The 23,443-nt window shown below is 34.3% G+C and overlaps 4 protein-coding genes across 4 annotated transcripts; 1 reads left to right on the top strand and 3 right to left on the bottom strand.

Annotated features, from left to right (window-relative positions):
- Positions 1-10: 10 nt before the first annotated feature.
- LOC141661791 (ATP phosphoribosyltransferase 2, chloroplastic) lies at positions 11-5,869 on the bottom strand. The gene is made up of 11 exons (XM_074468796.1): positions 5,509-5,869; positions 5,334-5,393; positions 4,094-4,207; positions 3,459-3,524; positions 3,260-3,367; positions 3,075-3,158; positions 2,271-2,372; positions 2,040-2,153; positions 1,893-1,973; positions 1,462-1,581; positions 11-384 (listed from the first exon to the last, which is right to left on the bottom strand). Exons 1-11 carry the CDS (start codon positions 5,725-5,727, stop codon positions 289-291), a joined length of 1,164 nt encoding a protein of 387 aa, XP_074324897.1. The 5' UTR covers positions 5,728-5,869; the 3' UTR covers positions 11-288.
- An 858-nt stretch (positions 5,870-6,727) lies between these two features.
- On the top strand, positions 6,728-13,152 carry LOC141661790 (putative magnesium transporter NIPA4). Its single transcript, XM_074468795.1, has 9 exons — positions 6,728-7,443; positions 8,253-8,309; positions 8,881-8,971; positions 9,048-9,208; positions 9,494-9,621; positions 9,733-9,870; positions 10,883-10,975; positions 12,391-12,496; positions 12,758-13,152. The coding sequence occupies exons 1-9, from the start codon at positions 7,272-7,274 to the stop codon at positions 12,850-12,852; spliced, it is 1,041 nt and encodes a 346-aa protein (XP_074324896.1). The 5' UTR covers positions 6,728-7,271; the 3' UTR covers positions 12,853-13,152.
- Positions 13,153-13,700: 548 nt separating this feature from the next.
- Positions 13,701-16,108, bottom strand: LOC141724025 (uncharacterized). The gene is made up of 2 exons (XM_074526010.1): positions 15,928-16,108; positions 13,701-14,138 (listed from the first exon to the last, which is right to left on the bottom strand). Exons 1-2 carry the CDS (start codon positions 16,017-16,019, stop codon positions 14,036-14,038), a joined length of 195 nt encoding a protein of 64 aa, XP_074382111.1. The 5' UTR covers positions 16,020-16,108; the 3' UTR covers positions 13,701-14,035.
- Positions 16,109-16,568: 460 nt separating this feature from the next.
- On the bottom strand, positions 16,569-18,301 carry LOC141723320 (uncharacterized). Its single transcript, XM_074525115.1, has one exon. The coding sequence runs from the start codon at positions 18,250-18,252 to the stop codon at positions 16,864-16,866; it is 1,389 nt and encodes a 462-aa protein (XP_074381216.1). The 5' UTR covers positions 18,253-18,301; the 3' UTR covers positions 16,569-16,863.
- Between the last annotated feature and the right edge of the window lie 5,142 nt (positions 18,302-23,443).

The following is a 23,443-nucleotide window of genomic DNA, read 5'->3' as shown; positions in this document are numbered from 1 at the left end:
GTACAAGAAAAGCTTAAATATTTTAGCTTCATATCTTCATAAAAAGCTAGTGATATTATTTTGCCTCAAACAAACGAAATGTTTAACTAAAAAATACAAAAACAAATCAATTCAGAGGAAATGCATTGGATTTGAAGCAATACAACATAAACTACAGCAAAAGATACAGAACTAAAACTATTTAGTATCAAAATTTTCAAACTCTATGATCTCTTACTGAGCAGCCTCAATCTCCCATCTCCCATCTCCAAACATTTCTACTAGATACACTGCAGAACTGAAAAATTGCTAAAGCCCCAGCTTCAGAAGAAGTTCACGCCACCTTGGAGTTTCTTCATCAAAGATGTAGGTTAGGGGAGAAACCAGGACCCCACTGCCTCCAATCTGTGCGTCAAAATGATGTAATATAAAAATTATCAAAAGAACAAAGCCGAAATTTCTATAACATAACTCGGAGTTAGACCACACATTGTTATCTTTCCAATTATACGATCGTCAGTCTTGGAGACTGAAAAAACAAAACCATATGAAAACCATAGGCTTTGGAAGTTCCGTCATAGTTTAAACATGACGATTGTCTTACACTGATAAAAGTAAAACATGCGGGATTAAATAATGCTTTTTATCTACAATAAAATTTCTCAAACTTATGAGTGCTTATAATCCGTTTTCAAATTCATGCAATAGGAGTATATCCTAGTTGATATGGAACAACAGCAATGCAGTCACAACAATTTCAAGCTTAAAAACAATGTAATATTTTTGCAAAAACTATGCCTTCTTTACCTGGACAAGGTTCTATAAACTTGAAATGTTGTTAATAAGTAAATATTAGCTTGAAAATTTGAAATCATGGTTGAAAAAAGGGGTAAGGAGAACAGAATAATTAATATAAGAGCCTTAATCAAAACTTATCATCGTGCTAATTGCCTTAATCAATAGTTTGATTACATGAATACTTTAAAGCTAAAATAATGTTTAATAAAACAATACCATAAAGTTGCACAAATTTTAGCTCTTTCATTCTGAATAAAAGGAATATCAAGGATAACTATAAATACTGTAATATAGTGCAATTTAGTGCAATTTATAATGCTTCTTCCAAGTCCCTCACTATTCTTAAGAAGCAATAGATACAACTGAACAAAAAAACTTACCCAGGTCAGAAAAATTCATACATTCATAAATAATATTTAAAACCACACCAAATGATGTTGTAACTAATGTTTGAAGAACCACCACTGTAATGGTAGATTTTTTTTCCACCACAATTTTACGTTTTTACGATCCCACGAATGACTTTATTGCAGCTTGCTGAATATAGTTTTCAAACTTTTATATATAACAAAAATTCCTATGTGTTGTATAGGTTCTGCCGCAGATGTTGAGAGAAGAGAGGGATTGCCTGGTAACAGATTTAAAAAAAAACCAGTTCATATAATTAGGAGAAAAAGAACTTACAGCTCGCAGCTGCTGAACAGATTTGTAAAGCAACTTCTTGGGTACACATATGACTATAGCATAGTATTCAGCTGTTGTCGTTCCATTGCGTTTGCAGAAAACCGGACTTACAGTGGGCCCCTGAATACACGAACATGAAAAGCAAAGAAGAAGCTCCAGAGTGAGAGGTTTAAACATGAGAAACATCAGAAAAGCTTTTGCAAATAAAACAGTCCCTAATCAGTATTAGATGCCAAGGATGAAAATTTATGGTATAATTTTAATTTCAATGTAAACGAAATTATATCCAGCAGATAAGGATTGTACATACATAAACACTTAAATTTCATTTATATTTGTGCGAGGGGGGACTGATCAAATCACCAAACACATTCTTCTTATCTCAGACTGCATTTTTCTAAAACTGATCAAATTTAGGAAACAATATTCACCTGCAACCCAGCCAGTGATGGTTGGCTCAATACTCGTTCAGCCACTTCCTCTGCGCTGCTTCCTCTCATGTTAGCAACTACCTGCCAGGAAAAAGTTAAAACACCAGAGACTACAGTAGGATGCAGTATCAAGCAAATTACACACACCGTAAATTGACCAGCTGCTCTCAAATGTGCCTCAAATCTTTCAAGGATTTCATGTATTGTGTCCAGCACCCCTTGCCGCTGGATCAAAGACTTCTTGCTGGCAACAAGAACAGCCTACAATATGTACATCCAATGTGAAAAAATTATTAACAAAAACCTATACCAAACTTATTTGAAATACTTGAACCAACAAATTAAAAGATGTGGAGTTTTATGAATCATAAAATTTACCTGACTTTCCAACACAACTCCACCTTCAATTTCTTTCAAATTGTTTTCTCGCAAAGTAGTTCCGCTACTAACAAGGTCAACAATTGCATCAGCTGTGCCCATCTAATTTGCAAAAACAGAAAAAGGCGTCATCATAAATCTCAAAATTTAATTGTGTAGCATATTGTTATATATGCCACAAAATAATTACATATTAAGATCTAGGTAAAAGGAATCATGACTGAAAAAGAAAAGGAATATTAGCAAGGAAGAACATGATTTCCCTGGAAAGAAAAATTCTATGTAGATAAACTGAGAGGAATCAAGAAGTGCACTAAAACATTTATGATTAATTGCCCCTACAGACGATCTCAACAAAACATACCCCTCAAGTCACCCCACAATGAACAAAAACAATTAATTCCAAGAAAAATATTAGTATAAATTAGAGGTCTTCTAATGAACTAAAAAAACTCAGATGAGTGTTTTTACAATCAATCACCCCGCAAAAGTAGAAAAAGAGAAGCAGTGGTTAGAACTTAGAAATAACAAATTTAGCTTTCTTTTAGAAAATGACTTGTATAAATTGGACAAGTAATTGAGAATAAGGTATGATAATTGGCACATCATTCATCTTCTGGAAAGGTAAAATTTAATATTTGTTTCATGCTATTCATCTCACCGCACTTGGGTTTTGTCCCCTCTATAACGAGTAGGCAACCACCTCTAAGCTCGCCTAAAACCTGGGATAATGTGCTTAATACTAACAGATATCTTAAGCACGGGATGCCATAATAATATCAATACTAAAGGGCTTATTCTCACCGCAGGAGCTGCCTCTAGAGCTCCATCAGCAGTTGAAAATGTAACGTGTTCCAGTCCATTTTCTTTCATAAATTTAGGACCCAGCTGTCAAAAGAATAAATATATATCACAATTCTACTTAAAGAGTTCTCTACACCTGTAATACATAATTGAGAAAATATTCTTTAGAAGCTTGCGGGTAATACATAAGTGAAGCCGGTTGCAACTCGCAGGGGTCTGTCAGCAGTCCAAAGCGGCATCTGTGCTAGATCTCTCAGTGAATTAATGTTTTCAAAAATCCCGTATTGTGGTATCTGACACATAATTTCGGAGTAATCAATTTACAGAGCCGATAGCAGAAAATTGATAACTATTAGTATGCATAAGTTAGAAACAATAACATACTGCTAGTGACAAATGACAATCTCCGTATCCAAGTGCTTCATGAACAATAATAAGATCTTCGTTTCCCTGGCAAATGCAACTCATACAAAATCTTTAAATGTTGACACATCACACGTTTACCAAAACCAAAAGATAAGGATCAAACTTATTATTTGAATGCTAGCAGCGATTACAAGCAACCCTTTGTTAACAATTTTAAAGCACAAGAGTTAAAGATATGTGCAAGTCATTTTATCAGAAAACACTACTAAGAGACTGCTTTATGAAAGAGGACAGAAACTTTACAGATAAGATCAAAAAGATAAACAGAATCCTAAAGATAGCTGCTTGTTGCAAATATGGGTTTCTATTATTGTACTAGGTCTAGGTAGGTTACAAATGTTAGACTATTAAGAGAGTCCTCAAACTAACGACCTCATACAGACACCTCATACAGACCAACTATGTTAATGAACCAGTAATGCAGCGACCTACAAGACAAATGTAGCATGAAAGATATTGAAACACTGTCAAGTAACTATAAACAGCACATAATTAGGAAAAAGAAAAACAACACATTTTAGTTTTCCACTTTTTACATTCCCGGAAAATTTATCTCAGTTTATAATTACATTAGACCACATCTCAGTTTATACCTGCCCAAATTCACTAACTGTATCAAGACCGACTATACCAATGTCCAAATCTCCTGACACCAATTTTCGAACAACATCTTTTGGGCGTTGAAACCAGACTTCTAAGTTTTCAATCTGCAGCAAAAAATAGTCGTGCAAACTGTAAACAAAAGCAAGGAACTGATACATAATTTAACAAAAAGCATACACAAATTTAAAAACATATTCAGATGCACACCAGGTGTAAACAGACATTTAAAGTAAATTACATGATAAATATGAGTTTATGATCTTGGTACAGGAGGGTTAACTGGGAAGCTAGAAGCAACTAGAGTATAACACATAAAATCAAAAAGAAAAATTTATAGTTTTAAACACAGGCTCTCATATACAAAAGCATGAGCAAAATCTTAGCTTACTCGAATGAAGTTAATTTTCTGGTAATTTTTTTGTTAATTATGTATTTCAGGCACATCCACAAACATTTTTTGACTTTTTTTATGCATAACACTCATTCAATCTCCATTCCACTCCCATTTACAGAAATATAATCCCTATATCCTACACCTACTCATATCCTTCATAAATCACATTGTTCACTTTATTGTAATTCCCTTCACAAAATCTCATTCTAATCCAGCCTCATTCATTTCAGCGATAACTCACAACCTAGCTCATGTCCACTCGGATAGATTGATATGAATGCAAGTGGGAATAGAGAGAACTCATAAATTTGTTAGTAAATAGTTTAATCCTATTTAATGTATAGAAATTAGTAATTTCATTTATATGTTTTTATATGCGGGGTTAGTAGTTTATTGTAATGTAGTGGGTTAATATAATTAATCCCAATGGTAATCGGGCCTTAGTCAGTTAGGTATTATCATTAGGGTTTCTATTCCCTATATAAGTGATGCAATCCCCACAAATTTAACTAGACTTGATTACTGAAATATTGAATTGGGTCTCTTTCATCAATTATGAACCCTTAGGGTAGTAGGGGTTCTGCAATTCATCCATTATTGTTATTCTCGTTCTTAGTTATATGTTCATTGTTTTACTAGCTCTCCTGCATTAAAATTGAATGGCCGCATATTAGAACCGAAATTTACCAATAAAACATGTACACCCAATGAGAACTTACAAAATTATTAAACCCAAGTAAGCCAAACCCAAACAACTCATCAAAAACATTAAAATCATAGGTAGCAAAACAATTACATTCCGAATAAAAACATCTACAAAATTACAAGGAACAAACCTGCGGAATTTCGGCAACGTACTGCCGAGGATTAACCTGCTTCACTGATAATTGACAATCCTATACAAACAACAGGACGACAAAATAACATAGCGAAATCAGTAATAACACGCATTGTTTAATATTATGATTAGTAAATTAAAAAAAATGAAATGAAATTGAGTGAGTGAGGTACCTTGAGAAGCTCGAGAGTGTCAGTAGCCATTCGACCTTTACTAGGCAAACCTAGACGTATATTGTTCCTTTTTCCGGCGATTTCGTCGGAGCTTACATTCAAGGTGACCGGAGAAGCAACAGAGCACCGGAACACGGCGAATCGAACCGGAAAATGAGGCGGCGGCGGCGAATTGAACGGAGATGATCGTAATTGAGGAAACGATTGAATCAGAGCCATCGTAAACCTAATCTCTCTCAATCTCTCTCACTCTCTCTCTCTCTATCAACAACGCGAGAGAGATGAAAACTAAATAAATACAGATGGAGAGTAAGAGGTGAGTGTAAGTATAGAAATGAGGGTGTATGAGAAGATACCATGTGGAATCAGTTTTATGCCTCTCCCCCTCTTATTTTTCCACGCTGCCACGTCATTTTTCGGATTTCGATGAAATTCAGTCAGCCATAATATTTATTTATTTTTAATTACCAAATGCTTTTTTCTCTTTTCCTTTTATTAATAATTTAATTTATTTATTTTGGTTTTGAAATAATTTGTAATTTCTTCTTTGCTTTATAGAATTCTGATAAAATTATTTTACATGATTCTTTTTAGCGAAAATGATTTGTAATTTTATGTTAAAACTAGATATCATAACTATCACCTGAAAATATCATTATTTAATGTTGGGGTGCTATTATTTTATAAACAAACATGCATATATATTATATTGAATTCGATTTTCGGATATAATTAAATGCATACGAAATAAATAGATAAAATATCATTTTAAAATTATTGTATGTACTATATTTGGTGCATTCTTGTATAAATTGACGATACATTCGTGCTACTAAAATTTGTTTATTGTCTAGTTAGGAAGATTATGTTATCAACTACTATGTTTTTGTCGGGATAATTATATTTTTTATCACAGATTCGAATCTATATCTCAATGTAATAGAATTTATAATTATACTTTCCGAGTCTGAATCCAAGAGACATAAATGTGTGGTTTGTCCGTAAGATTTATTCAGAACACACCGAAATATAGCATCTGCGGATTACCTACCGTAAAAAAACTACTATATTTTCTAATCTTTGAGATTTATAAATTATTTTCGTATGTAACTTGTGTACATTATTTATAATAAAAAGAATTACGAGTATTGAGTATTGACACCTGTCAGGATATATTTTGAGTTGAATCAGCACTCAATGACACAAATTAGAGAAACAAACAGAGATATAAATATAAAGTGAGAGAGAAATGAAATGAATAGAGATTCTTTACTGTATCTATCTGTGTATCTATCCATCTTTTGTTGATTACAGTTTGCAATTTGAGTAAAGCAGGGTTGTTTTGTAATCCTGATTAAGAAATATACACACACACCAAACCAAACAGTCACAAAAGACTTAAAAGTCTTTAACTTTCACCATTTCAAGCCTCCCCCAACTGTTTTTTCTCTCCGATCTACTCTTTATAGAGATACCCTCTTTTTATTTCGCTCTAATTTCTCCTGTTTCTGCTTCAAAATCCAATCTTTTTAACACCCCCCAATCAATTTACATGTATTTGTGTGTTTAGACCCACAAATTTAAGTGATTTTGGGTTAAAGATTGTAACTTTTTTAGGTTTAAAGCATACCCATGTGTATATTTGTGTGTTTAGACCCACAAATTTAAGTGATCTTGGGTCCAAGATTCTATCTTTTTTAGGTTTAAGACATACCCATGTGAGATGATTTTGTGAGAAAATTTGTTATATTAACATAAGAGTGATGGCTATGGAAGAGGTGAATCATCATAGCTGGAGAGATTCATATAGGGGAATGTCATCTGATAATGTCAAGGGTTTAGTGTTGGCATTGTCTTCGAGTTTATTTATTGGTGCTAGCTTTATTGTTAAGAAGAAAGGGTTAAAAAAAGCAGGTTCTACAGGTGTTAGAGCAGGTACCATGTTTCGGGTTTCGGGTTTCTGGTTGTTTTGATATTTTAATTGTGTGTTGTTTGAATTGTTGTGTGTTGTAAGTGTTTGAATTGTTGTGCGTGGAGTGCAAATGTAGGGACTTTTGTAAAGAAATTAGGTTGTTGTTTAATTTGGTATCGTTGAAACTCTTTTTATGACTTGGGGTGATTCGTTAGGAATTTAGTAGCAGTGGTGTGATTTTTACATTTCTTTTTGCAGTCCGGCCTCCATATGTAGTTTCTTTAAGAAGGAAGATAATGTAGTTATCGGGGGTAATAATCAGTCTAAAATAAACGACTTTATTACTTGTCATCACTCTTTGTTACTGGATATTAGGTCTTTTAATATGATTTTCAGGGGCTGATAAAGTTAGTTATCTTTATTTTTTTAAAACAGCATCCCTTTAGAATTAATGCCTCAAAGGCACTATCGCTTGTTTTTTAACAGCCTCAGAACCAATGATCTTCTATAGGCTCAGTTCATAAGTCATGCAAAACATTGTTTGCAAACATTTTAGACAACATCGTACACTTTTGTCCTGCATTAGTTCACCTCTTATAGTCATTCAATTATTTGTAATAGGACAATCAGAACTCTTATAATCGATGGCTTAGCTTAGCTATTTCATGTTCTATAATTTCGTTTCTTCTTAGTTACCTATCCCATGTCACCTATTCCATATTTAAATCCACTGCCCCAAACCTGTAGTAATTGTTATTTCTTACAATGTATACCTTATAAATACAGGTTTATTATAGTCTGCTTGAATTCTTTTTACTTACTCTGTCTACAGGGGTTGGAGGATATTCATACTTATATGAACCACTATGGTGGGTGGGTATGATAACAAGTGAGTTCATACGCTTCTTTATTATTTTAAATATATTGCTTGTATCAAGTATTCATGTTTAGGAGGCTCAGTTTTATTGAGGAGAGAGACGTGTAGCATGGTAAACCATTAAAAGGAATTTACTCTCATCAAAAGTTTATAAATGTGGGAGCAGAGATACACCATTGATCGTGTTGTTGAATTGATTATTCTACTCCCCTATTTATGCCCATTTTCTAGACTATCTATGAGGTATACCGTATACACCTTTAATTGGCGTTGCAGCTATTCTCGTATCTGATGTAGCCATAGATAGAAGGCAGTAACTTATCTATAGCCTAGAGTTGCCTAAATACTGTGATTGATTGGGAGTGAACCTGTGACCTCTTCTTGTAGGACTATATACATCTTATTGTGCTTCTAATTGATTGTTATTTAAATAGCTTAATACCACTTCCATGATTACACAATATCATGGAAGATAAATGTAACAAGTACTGACTTCATTCCCATCCCCTATTATACTTTCCAAGACGTCTATGTGTTTCTGACTTGGAATCCGGATTTTAAGTGCTCAATGATTTTGCCACAGTGATTGTTGGAGAGATTGCAAATTTTGCAGCTTATGCATTTGCACCAGCTATTCTAGTCACTCCTCTTGGCGCTCTCAGCATTATTATCAGGCATGAAAGCAACACACAAGTGAATTTAAGTTGATGCTTTTGTTTTATACTGCTAAGACCATGTGTCCTTCTGCAGCGCTGTACTTGCACATATAATTTTAAGAGAGAAGCTACACATTTTTGGGGTTCTTGGTTGTATTTTATGTGTAGTGGGCTCAACCACCATTGTTCTGCATGCTCCTCAAGAACGTGCTATCGAGTCTGTAAAGGAAGTGTGGGATCTTGCTACAGAGCCAGGTATATTGTTTTCCAGTTTTTGTGGCTGATTATCTTTATTTGCAATACTATGTAACATGTTAATATATACCTATATATAAACACGCCTTGCTATCTGTATGAATAGGCGACCTTTTATTGTCTTTATATGTCCAGCTGAATTTGCTACGTTAGTTTACACATTATTGACTACCTATTTATAATTGCACCTTACTATATCTGTCTGTATAGGGCCTATAGACTACCTTTTATTTTTGTTAAATGTCCAGCTAAATTGATCTGCAAAACATATTGCACTCTCCACAGGTTTTCTTTTGTATGCATCAATGGTGTTAGCAGCTGTGTTCGTACTTATATTCCGCTTTGTTCCACAATATGGCCAAACACATATAATGTGCTACATCGGAGTTTGTTCGCTAGTTGGTTCTATATCAGTACGTTGTGGTATTTCTGTTATTGTTATTTCCTAAATTATTTAATTGCACATTGTACTTACAAAGTTTTTGAATAGTAAGTTAAACTTGTTAAGATGTATTGTTTAACAGGTCATGAGTGTTAAGGCAATTGGAATTGCTCTAAAGCTAACATTATCGGGAGTGAATCAGCTAATTTATCCCCAAACATGGGCTTTTACAATGGTAGTTATCCTTTGTGTACTCACACAAATGAATTATTTAAACAAGGTAAAATTCTAACTATGAACCTTCTAATTTTCTTCTCATTTTTTTGATCGGGCACCTAATGATCGGCGAGTTGTGTTTCTTTGTGTTTTTTACCTAGCCTTCGATACAAATTGTTATAGATAGAACTATATAAATATGCGAGTACGAGCAATAGATGTAGTCTGCTCAGATTAGTTTCTTCAAGTGAAGCTTAGATTTAGCTCTTGGATTTCGTGAAGTTGGCTAATTACATGATTAAATCGTTTAATGTTATTAGTAGTTAGGTAGACTATTCAACTTTGTATCGTGAAGTGTAGTAGTAGACTAGTAGTTGATAATTTTTCAGTCGAAGTATTAGACTATTGTCGAAGTATTAGACTATTGAATGTAACGATATTTTTATTTGAAATTTTTTTCTTTACGGTTGCATAAGTTCAAATGACGCTATGTCATTTCCAAACTTCAATGAAGGATTTATCTTTTGGATTTTGGGTCATTTATTAAATTTTTTTTTTCTACTATTACCTAGTGCAGACCTCTTAATGTTGTGTTATGAAACATTAAGTTTTAGTCCCTACAAACTACAGCTGTATTTAATAATGTACCTAAGCTCGAAATAGTTAAAGCTCGTTACTTTGTTAATTATAGCAGGACCCGCCAATTTATCTCCTTTATAACCTCCGTGTTCAATCCAGTGTCCGACTCATATGTAAAGGAATGGGTAGGAAGAAGGGAAGTACATACATTAATATAAACAGGGTCATGCTCCAGTCCAGGGTCCAACTTATATGTAAAGAAATGGGTGGGACGAAGGGATACATTACTATATATATTGTTATGCTGATATGTTAATCAAACTAGATCACCCAAATAATATGAACAATCACCAAATTTTTGAATTGATTTATGAAAATTTTGGTAATTTGTGTAGATTTTCTGGTGGACAGTTTTGACTTTCACTATTTTATTCTAAGTCCTGTTCATTTAAAGTTCTGTATGGAACTTACTTGACATGGTTGAATTTTGAATGCAGGCTCTTGACACGTTTAATACAGCTGTTGTTTCGCCGATTTACTACGTTATGTTTACATCGCTAACTATTTTGGCTAGTGTGATAATGTTCAAGGTAATTTGGTCAGAAGCCTAAGTAATAAAATGTTTTCTGTAGTATTATCATTTTGCAAGTACTATTAGATGCTTATATAACTATTACGATGCATTTCTTATCGAAGGTTGCTTATCTAAGTCCTGAGTTTTTTCGTAATATCTTGTTGCATGTCCAATTGGATGCATATTTTACCAGTAAGATGCACTTCTTATTTAAGATTAAGTCTATAAGTCATGTGATATTGTACTCTACGCCATGTCAGATCACTGCCGGTATGTATTATGCAATATGTGCGTGAAAGAAGATAATACCTCTTTTTTAATAGTCAGCCACAGGCCCACATGCTTAGCTTTTTCCTTTTCTGAATTTCTTTGTTGGTACTACCTGAGCACATGCAATGATTTGTCTTTATATAGGTCATTAATCAGTTAATAAACCTAATCAAAGAGATATTTTAAGCAAAAATCCTGATTTCATCTTATTAGGGCACATTAAACAAAGTATGTGCTCTAAACTCCTTTTGTGATATTACTTCTCTGCTACCCTCATTCTGTGATTTGACTTCTCTTGGGAACCCAATTTTCCTCATCATGTAGTAGTACTGGGTTTTTAGCACATCTGTAAAACTTTCATATCAACATTGTGGATGTTTCGATCGTATAAAGCCCCAGTTGCTCTTCTCCATTTCAACTGTCTTAATCTAACGCTGACGTAATCTATCTCAACATTTTATCTAACCGTTTGCAGAGTAGACCCTTGGTATCTGAAGTTGTTGCTCATTGAGATTTCTTACAGTCCAATCATGCTACTAGATTCACTTCTCTTTACTCTGACTGAATTCAGATTTCATATTTCTGTCCTGCACCGACTTGGTCGAAATCCCTGTATTAAGGGTTTGTGTCCGTAATTGCAATTTTTCAGACTCCGGATCCTGTCATTTATGTGAGCATGACATATATGACAAGATACCTTGTCCTGAATGTCTTCAGTAAGCTCATCCATAGTGGCAGGCACGAATGGGTTCAAGATACTGGGTACAAACCAAAGTTACTGTGAAATAATTGTCATCCTACCACTAATTATTGCATTTGCTGGCACCATATATATGTTCCCAGATACATAATCGGACATGGTACTTTATTAAAACAAATCCATGATTTTGTAACTAGAACCTAGTTACACACTATAAGATGGGAGTGGGATGCCTCAATATTTTACAGATTATGAAACCTTCGTAACATTGATTGTACCACATGAACATCGCTACACATTTATCTATTAAATATTTAATAATTTTAAGGTATTGAACTAGGGCAGGTTCAGCACGAGTGTCACAGATGTAGGAGTAGATGGCAACTATTTTGCGTTGTGAATATATTAGCGGCATTTCCAACTTCTAACATCATCTTACTCTGTTTTTGTGGGAAAAACAGGATTGGGATAGGCAGAGCCCAACACAAATTGTCACAGAAATGTGTGGGTTTGTGACAATCCTCTCTGGAACATTTTTGCTTCACAGAACAAAGGACATGACTGATGGTATGATCTTTTGTACTTTTTTTCCTTGCAGTTGTGCAGTCAAATTTAAAAATAGTTTTATTTAGCCAAAAATGAGAAGTAAATTAGATTGGTTAAGTTGGTATTATTGATATATGCTCTCAGTTTACCAGTGAATATAGTCTGTGGTAGACTTTACTTGAGGTTCTAATTGAACTGTTCAACTGTTCAACAGTGGATCAAAACTACAGTGGCATTTATTCCACTTTCTGTATGATGAGATTTCTGTCAAATGTTATACAGGTCCAGCGCCTCTCCCAGTGCGTCTTCCAAGGCACACAGATGAGGATGAAGGTATTCCTCTTAGACGACAAGAAACAGTATCAAGGTCAATGTGACGATTTCTTGACGTCATTGTTGATGCGCAAGAAGAGGCCACACAGACGTCAAAATTGCTGCATCTTATTGGAGATTTGAGCATGCATCATCCTTTTGTGAAATGATTATTACGCTAACATAGGGATTCTTTTTGTATTGTTAACCCTTTTCTTTTCTCTCGGAGGAAAGACTAGGAACAGTTTTTTTACTATGAGATTGTAACATTTGCAAGTGCTGCTCTTCTTTAAAGACGGGAGAATTGCCAATGTAAAACCGGAAGCATGTGATTATACAGAAATGTATCATTCTTGTTAGTTTGAGTTTGAGCCACAAGCATAGCTTACTTTTACAGGCCAAAAAAACAGGGTGATTTTTCTTGTTTATTTAAGTTCTGCGTAGGGCACATAACCTTGATCAGTTCAGTAAGACATGAAAGAGTTTATTTACTGTGTTTCCAACAAGAGGATCTTACTGGAAAATCAACTTACACTCATCTTTTACTATTGTGTTAACACCATGTGAATGTGAAATAGTATCTCTGTTTAGTGTAAACAAGGTCTTGTAAAAATTTGGATGACATGTTCTTGGCAAGGCAGAACTATGATCACCTATTAATATCTTTTATCCAGGAAAAATCAATACCCTGTGATGTTTTTTTAACATGAAAATAATGGGGTTTTATGCAGAACACAAAAAGATAATCTGTATTGTTAGTATATTCACAACCTTCAAAGTTCAATACTTTAAATAGGTTCACCTCAACAAATAATTAAGTCATCACTGTTTAAATTTTTATTGTTCTAGGGCAATAACTATGTAGAGGTTTAACTCTACACCTGTGCTTCCTTTCATAAAACTTCATAATAAGTTAAGAAAATGTAAGTAGTGTACTCCTTTCATAAAACTCCATAAAAGATTAGGAACTATGTAAATAGAGTACTGTGAATCTAGTACATTGTATTTTATTTCTGTGGGTTCTCTACCAGCAAGCTTAGACTTTAAACTATTTCTAGGTTCCTTCACACACATATCCGAATTACATCTCAGCTTGCTTTATACATTTGCTACAATATATTAAATCATATAGTCTCGAGTCGTTTTCATGTTCAAAGCCACAACCTTACTTCATAGCTCCAAGAGAGCACAGACGACAAAAATCTGGTACAACATGTCTGGCATTCAATTAAAAATGCCGTTGTGCCCTTATTTGTGTTCCTTTAGAAGAGAATCTACTGCGGCACAGTGTGTTGACTGGTATTTGCATTGTTCACAGCATGATTGTAGCAACTCGATGACTCTGACACACCTATACCATTTGCAGAGTCAAAATAAGATACATAAGATGATGAAAAATTTTATTAACTTACATGTCTAAGCTGATAACATCTGTATAAAAAAAAGGGTATCCGGTGAAAGCTTTTGAGCAAAATTACTAGTGAAGGCGTTATATAGACATGTTACCATCATTTAAATACTTAAAAAGGGAACTTTCTGAGGTTAAAACTTAGAAACATGGAAATATCATATGCTGAGAGACCACTATGATCAAAGACTGTGGACTAAGAAGCAGTGTTGTAAAAAGCGCAAATCGGACCTAAGCGGTGAGGTCACCTTCTAGCGCTTAAGCGCTAAAGCGGACGCTTAAGCGGTTTTAAAAGCGGGTCATTAATCGGATTATAAATAAATAAATATATGTATATTTATTAAAAATACTGGATATTTTTTTGGATAAAGAGATAACATCCACATATTATAATAAACCAATAAAATGATCTTTCGCAAAGTCATAATTAACTAAAAAAATACAAGTAACATTTTAAAATATCAAATTACACCTCTTTAAAAAATAATACTTTCCTTTTTCTAATTATTTTTAATCCCCATTTAAATTTGGTCAAAAACCGCTTAAAAGGTCAAAATCCGCTTAATTCCGCTTAAAGCCGCTTAAACTTTACTAAACGCTTAACTATCCGATTTTGCACTAATACAAGCGCTTTTACCTCCGATTCCGCTTAAGCCCCCGCTTAATGCGCTTTTAACAACACTGCTAAGAAGTGAACTTGAAAATTCCGCTTGTGCAGAAAACTCTCAAAGATTATTTGTTTTTTGTAAATTAAGATCAAGGAAGGGGTGCCTATTATAACGTTAGTACACCCGCATCCGTTGCATAAGCTTTTTAACTAGTTTCACACTTGTGCTGAATCTCAACTTGGGCATCACTAGTAGAGTTAAGATTACACAATAAGACACTACAATAAGAACATATCTATAGCATCTAAAACTATCTAAAAGGGTGACAGTGTAACGCTTCACAACCAACAAACACTTCAATGGTCAAATTTGCAGTCTGCAAACAACTCAAAGCTGAAAAGAAGTGCATGTTATTCTTGTTGACATTTATCGTTTTATTTTTATGTGTAAATACTTCTGACGAAGTTTTGTAAATCGGCAATTCTCTAATAAAGGTGTAGAGGTGCCCTATCCTATATTGATTTATTCTACCGAACTCAGTTCATGATATATAGAACTAGTGCAGACAGACGTCAGCACAAACTTTGTCTAAACCTCATAAGAAAATATCAAACTCCAGTAACAAGCACTAACACCACAAACAAATAGTCACAACACCAAACCACAGTAGAGTATCCATTTGAATCAAAGATTAAGGACCCACTGGCAGAAAATTTGTTCCGCTTAAGATGCATATTTCTAGTGTAATAGCACAGAAATGGAACAGCACAGAACTACTCCAACACTTATAAAAATAAATTTTCTACAAGTCAAATGTTGTTTACTCGGTCAGGAGAAACAAAATGGATTGTCACAAGCAATTTTACGCAACGCAAACATGAAATACAGATAAACCAAAAAGGGAAATTCTAAACTTAATTTTCATGAATAGCAATTAACAAATTTGCATAGATTCTTACCTAATTGTAAACCCCACCAAAATTAAAATCAACAAAACTAAATGAAACACTGATACAAAGGGTATACTAATGGAGCAATATAATATGATAAGATGTAGCAAGCCCTAGTTTTAATTTCAGGAAATAAATAAAAATTATGATGACCAAGATTAAAAAAAAAGGTACTTTTGTGGGAGAAAATTGTTCTTGGAGAGACAAGCTTGGATGTTGCAGGCCTCTTGCTTACATGGCTCTTTGCTCTGCTTCTTCTGCGCCATCTTCTTCTTATTCTCAATTTCTCTCGTTTTGATCCTCTGTTTTTTCTAATTCAAGAACAATAATTTTTCTGTGTTAAAGATTTTGAGCGTGTTTCATTTGGTAGATTCTTTTTTTTATATAAATTTAATAATTTTTATTATTAAATTCAAAAAACTAGCTGGGTATATTTTTAAACCCTTAGATCATTATTTTAAGGACTCGGATTTAAGTAATTTTTTGTGGAAAATATTTGCGGAAGGGTAAAAAAAAAATTAAATCTGAACTCTTGAAATATAGATTCGACGCCCTTGGAATAGTAATTTAGATAAAACTTAAACAACACACGATTGATTGTCGGGAAACATGACCCTTTTTAAATTTGACATACTCTTTAATTTATTTTTATAATCTTCAACAAAAATTTAGGTTGTGTTGTGTGCAAAAAGAAAGGGATTAGTAGTCAAAGTCAAAGAGCAAAAAAATATTGCAACTATCATGATCCTTGAAGTTTTTAAGCTTTTTTTGACACAAAAGTGAAGTTCCTAGGCTTTAGCTAATATAAGATCATAAGAACAAATCATACACAATTCACATTTCACTTCTAGTGTCCCTTGATTTTTAACCAAACTAGTGTTCACCATTACAACTCAAAATCCTCCACCAACAAAAAAAGAACCCAAGGGAACACTAAAAGTTGAGCAAAAACTACAAACTCAAACTCTGCAGTCAATGTGTCAGCATATATGTTTGTAAAAACTAAATGATTCATTCTACATAACTAGATGCATAGTAACACAGACATATGAAACTGTAACCATCATAAGATATTAGCCAACTCAAAGATACTACTAAATGCTAATAAGCTTAACACTTAGAACTGTTGTCCTCCTCTCCGCTATCAGTTGCTCCAGAATCCTGATGTTGCTGCTGTTTGGAAGCCTCATGTTTCTCCGACTTGATACTAAAACCGCCTCGTGGCTGATATGCATCAAAAGAGCCAAACATCCCCAAATTTGTCTCGTTCATTCCCAACCCGAAATGCTGATGAGACTGTTGTTGCTGTTGTAACATCGACGACATTGGGCCTAGTTGCAACTGATTTGCACCCCTGCCTTCCAATTCAACACTACTCTGACCATTAAACTTTGACATAAAATGCGGTGGGGGTTGTCTAGCATTCCTCTTCCCAGTTTCTGCACTAGGAAATTGAAATGTCGGAACCTTATCAGACCCATCATCATCTCCCATCCCAGTACCACCACCACTAGCACTGATAGGAGATGGACATATCGGAGCCTTATCAGATAACCCATCATCCCCTAAACCACTACCAGCATTTCCATTTCCACTAACAGGAAATGGACATATCGGAACCTTATCAAACGAACCATCATCTCCAATGCCGCTACCAGCATTAGCAGCAGGGAACGGTAACATCCAAAACATGTTACCGGTTCCACTGCTAGCTGCTGGAGCTACTGCCCACATAGCAGTAGCTGGCACCATACCATTATAACAACTTTTCACCGTCTTATCAGACACTGAATTCAAATCACCTGATACATCCCCAATCCCATCGTCTTTAAACAAATCAGCCCGAAATCTTTTCCTCGAGTAATTATCCATCCCCTCATTCTCAATTCCACCTTCCTCACCATTATCCCTACCGCCCGAAATTCGGGCATCAGATACAAAAACCTGTGCATTCTCCTGTTGTTGCTGCTGCTGATGAGGAACATGAAACCCTAACATCTGCGAAAACCCTAAACCCCCAAACTGTGGAGCTGCGCCGGAATTTAAAGAACCGGTTTGAGTGGAGAAACTAGCCGGAATAGTACCAGTTCCGGTGGCAGCAATAATATCAGGCTCAGCTTTTTGGAGTAGCCATTGAATGGTTTCACCATCAGATTTGTGACCAAGTTCTCTAGTGAGCTGAAAAACCCTGGCAGCACACATGGCCGGCATTCGAATGCGACGGCCGCGACCGTCGACTTTGGTGTGGCGGTCTTTGTTGGGCCTCTTGGGGGCAATTTGTGTGGTGGGTAATGGGTCGAGAACGATGGCTACAGAAGAGTTGGTTGTGTTGGTGTTATTGGGCTGTGTAGAGATGAGGCCCAGAGATGTTTCATTTAAGTGGTGGTTCTGGTGATGGGGTGGAGAAGCTCCGGCAGCGGCGGCAGCGGCGGTGGCGGGGGTTATGGTTTGGGGTTTATTGTTGTTGGTTTTGGTGTTGTTTAAGTCTTTGAGGTCCATTGTTTGGTTTGGTGTTTGTTTGTGTGAATTGAAGTGCTAAACTGTGAACTGTGAGTTGCTGTGGAGTGTCTGCTGGGCCCCGGGAGTATCCGTATCCGTATCGGATTGAATTTACTTAATTAGATTTTTATAGATTTAGGAGTTTTTTAAAATTTGGATATATCATATATGCAATTTTGACTACTAAAAAACGGGGTTGATATTAAAGCAACAACAAAAAGACGAAGGGTTATTTTCATTCTTATTATTAGATAAAAAAAATAGAATGTCGATACGTCATTTCTTATTATTTTTTTATTTCTTTTTTATTTTAGGATTTTTTTGGATTCTTAAAATCAAGAGGTATTCAATTTGGATTTTAAAAAGTCCTTTAAAATTTGATGGTATTCAATAAAGATTAGAAAAAGTATTCTAAAATCTGAGTGTATTCAATTTAGATTTTAAAAAGTCTACTGAAATCTGGAGATATTCAATTTGAATTTTTAAAAGTCCATCAAAATCTGATGGTATTCAAAAATCCGTAGATTTTTTTATTTAAAAAAGTTGTGGATTTTAATAGATTTACCATTTCATTTTTTATCTTTTGAAATTTCTTTAAAATACATTAGATTTTTGAAGAATTTGTGGAAAAATTCACAAAATCAGCAAGACTCTGCAAGATATTTCCATCAACTCCGTCAAATCCACGAACAATTAAAATCAACGAAAATCTTCCAAAATCGATGAATTATTATCAATTTTTAAAATCTGAAATGAATACACCCCTAAATTTAAATCAGATAGAATTTGAAAGACGTAGATACCCCATTTAATTTTTAGAAGTTATTAACCAATTTTTATGGATAAAATCTAAGAAGATATATGCATAAAATCCAATTTTTAACAATTTTTTTAAAGATATTGATTTCTCATCAACACTTGATAAAGTTGAATAAATATAATGTTAAATTTTTTGAAACTTGCTTAATATATAAAAAAATTGGTTTAAATTATAATTTAATTTAACATTAGTTGGTAAAATTAACCAACTTTTTTTTATTGATCAATTGGAGTATCAACATAAACGTCAATAACACACAAAAGTATAAGTTGTATCCTTAAAAGTAGGGTAATTTCCAAAAATTTGGGCAGCATTTCCTCCGTATTATTGACTACTAGTCGGACTCAAGCCGACACCAACAATCAACCAACAACCGTATATATCACCATCAACCAACCACCAACAAGTATACTAACCAACTGCCACCACTCAACTCCACGATTCATAATACTGCGACACATAACATACTAATAACCATATGTATCACTAACCAGCATAACAAAACGGGGTTGTCTATATCAGCCACAACTACCAAAAAGCAGCCTCGCAACCAGGTCAGACTTAAGGAACTCTGAATCCTGCTGGACATACTAGTCCAAATTTCAACCAACCATTCTTCTAAGGGCGGTTCCCTATCATTTGTCATTGACTCGCCCACCGCTGAATTAACTTTTCTAAGACGACAACCTTCTCCAATGGATCCCAAATCCTTTCTGCTGCCATTATTTCCAAAATAGCAACCGGATATAGAACTTTTACTCATCCTGACGGTCAATTCTTCGTTTACTTTCCATAACTATGACGGTCTAACTACAGAGGTTACCGAATAAATTCATTGTCATAGAATGCCAAATAAAATTCCAAAATCAAGGTAATCTATTCTGAAAGAAAAGTGAAGAAAATGTGGATATGACTGGGAGCAACCATACAGTTTACAACACATAATTCGGTGGCGTCCCACCAGACCCTTTGTCACACAGACAAATAGTCAAATCATATGTATTGTTTGCCTCAATCAACCGATAGAACCTTCGAGGAAAGAAATATAAGGGTTCAAGGTATAAACAACAGTACTGATCCACATTCCCTATGAGACTCGGCTGTCATGGCAGCCGCTGACTATTACCACTCCATCTGAACTTTCATGGTCCTTCCTCGAGAAGGGAAACTAGAAACCTCTACCAGACATTTCCAGTGATACCTATATACAAGGGAGACTTACTACAAGCTAGGGCAGTTCCATCCAATCCTCAATAGACATCAGGGTTACACCTCCGAAACCCTTGACTACACTCATAGACTCGCTCCTCTGATTGAGTTGCTGACTCACATCTATATATAAACCTTCTTGCACTCTTTTGACTCTATTCTTAACCTAAACCAGGGACTCAAACCTGTAGCTCTGATACCAATTGTGACGGCCTCAACCCTGGGGTCATGAGTTGACGTCATCCACAACACAGCAACCAACATAATAAAATTCATTTCACCGGTAAAACATAATCACGACCCCTCTTACCAAGATCTTTTCCAGGTTTAAGTATGACTTAGGTTATAATTTACCACAAAACTAATTCATTACAACCACCTTGGCAATATTATCTTAATACAACAACTCAACAGACCATCTTTGGTCTGACACAACTACCTCAGAGGAGCCTGACATGGAAGGAACTGGAACTCTACCCCGACTACCACGGAAGAATCTCCTAGGTATCTGCAATACATATATAAAATATTTTTGTAAGGGTGAGCAATCAATTGTTCAGCAGTACCACTATATGAATAATAATCAAAACAGTTTATGGTAAACATTTATAGGAACAGAAATCATAACTCGTTTATAGAAAATAAGTAAAACATGAATAAACTGTTGAAAACCGATGAAAACTGGATTATCAATAGATAGCATGCTCTATAAAATATCTCATTAATTGTGTTGTGTAAATACCAGAGTTCAATTTTAGCATGCTACTTTCATTTTCAAATCTTCTGTTCCATTAGAGGAACCATAAAGTCATTTGTCCCGTTACGGGGACCATAAATTTTAGCTGGGAGAGAGTCGAACAGAGGAGAGAAAATCGCCTAAATCGAGCCCCCCTTCTGCTTTGCTTACTCCCCTGTTCCTGAATTATGTGTTTTGTTTTATATTTTATTATCTTTTTTTTTTCTTCTAATCAGTAGTGGACACGCACAGACTGAAATGTTAAGAACTAGACACGTGTCCCTTCTCTTATTTCGGGCAGCCTACTTTATCCCGCTTTTAGAATTTAACGAATAATCGCGCAACGAATAATAATCCGAAAATTACCAAACAAATTTTAGAATATTGTAAATATCCTGAAGTTACTAAAAATGTAAATTTCATAAATTTACAGCCATTTCTAAAACGCAATTTATACTCGCATTTTACGATTAAACAAATCAACGCGCGGGTGAAATTAATCCCAAAATAATTTTAAAATTCTCAGAATTTTCCAAACTTAAATAATATGAGTTTCATAATTTTTGCAGAATTCTGGAATTAAATACAGATTTTACGAATAAATACAATCAGAAAATCATACAGGGATAAATAATTGATGAAATATTGATTTCTAAATTTTATAAACTCATAAAAATAATAATTGAAATTAAGAAGCAATAAAAATAATTTTAGAGATAACCCTAGTATTTATGGAGATAATTCTTTAATAAAATCACCTTTTAAATATAAAAACAAAACAACACAATTCACAAATAATTACTCAAATGAATCTCGAACACCAATAAGCACTTATAACTCATCACAAAGTAATATCCAGCTGACGGAACCCACACACATATTTTATTTATTTAAATATTTAATATTTACACATTTAAATAATTCATAAATGTACGAGTCGTTATATCCTTCCCCCCTTAAAAATATTATGTCATCGGAATCTAATTTAACTAAACAAGTAGACTCTTCTACTCGAGGATTCATTCAAAACATACTCATTATAAAAATAAACTCATTCCTAAGGACTCGCTCATAACGATCTAGGATTTGGGTCGATCATTCCACGCAGAACAAATTTGGATGAGAGCTCATTCGCTCTTAATCAATGACTTGGTTCAAATCAGAAATATATCGCTTTAACATTGACATGTGGAACACACTATAAATTTGCTGCAATTGCGGCGGCAATACTGACTCATGAGCAACTTTATCTATTTTCCTCGATACCTCAAATGGGCCCATATATTTAGGACTCAACTCGCCCCTTCTAATCAAACCCAACCAATCTCTTCCAAGGTGAAACTTTTATCAATACCATCGATCCTACTTCTATATCCAAACTCTTTCGATGCAAATCCGTCTTCTTTCTTTGTCCATCCCGAACTGCTTCAACTCTTTTCCGAATCAACACCACTACGTCCTTGGTGCTCTGAATTAACTCAGGACCTAACAACATTTTTACCCCCCCTTTCACTCAATAGAGGGGACCCACACTCATGTCCATACAGGGTTTCGCAAGGTAACATTCCCTTACTAGCATGATAATTATTAACATGGAAAAACTCAATCAATGGTAAGTGATTACCTCAGTATTCTTTTAGATCCAAACTATATATTCTCAACATATCTTATATTGTCTGAATTGTCTTTTCACTTTGACCCTTCGTCTACGGATAATAGGCGGTGCTTATTTTTAACTTAGTTTCCAAACATTTGAACGCCTCCTACTCCTTTCCATCAGTTAAGGCCGGAAAGTAATCTCGTATATTCACTTCTTCTTACCTTCAGATATTTGAACTTCACATTCCACTTTTTCCAATTCTTTTATTAACTCGTCAGCGATTTTAATCACATTCAGTCATTTCCTTCTGCATAGGGCACCTGTTACTACACCGATTTTACTTAAATGGTCGTTAAAAGAATAAATATTAATAAAATTCATTAGTTATGCCTATTTATTACTGCATTTTGACCGTCCCATGAACAACCCATGAACTATAAAGTAGTGAGTATTTAATTATTATAAAGTGGTTTAACCTTTAATCATTTTCTATTTACAATTTTATTAGGAGATTGTATCCCATTATGGTGTTTAAATAATATAGCAATGTAATCATTTTTTATTTATAATTGTATTAATAAATTATTATTCTAATAAGATATAATTTTGATCGTCCATTTTTAAAAAATTTAGATAAACAATTGGGGTGGTTTCGGCATTAAAAGATCAAAGTTTTGAATAAAAAGTCCCTTACTTTTGTTAAGTATAGGATATAATATAATATATAAAACAACTATATAAAATTTATGTACACAACAATTAAATATCAAATATGAACTAATGATATTTGGTATTATTTTTGTAAATATTATGAAAAGTTAATGAA

Source organism: Apium graveolens, chromosome 5 (genome assembly GCF_009905375.1).
Source record: "Apium graveolens cultivar Ventura chromosome 5, ASM990537v1, whole genome shotgun sequence".
In the NCBI taxonomy this organism is placed as follows: domain Eukaryota; kingdom Viridiplantae; phylum Streptophyta; class Magnoliopsida; order Apiales; family Apiaceae; genus Apium; species Apium graveolens.
Note: the sequence above shows the minus strand (reverse complement) of the source record. Positions and strands in the feature narration are given on the sequence as shown.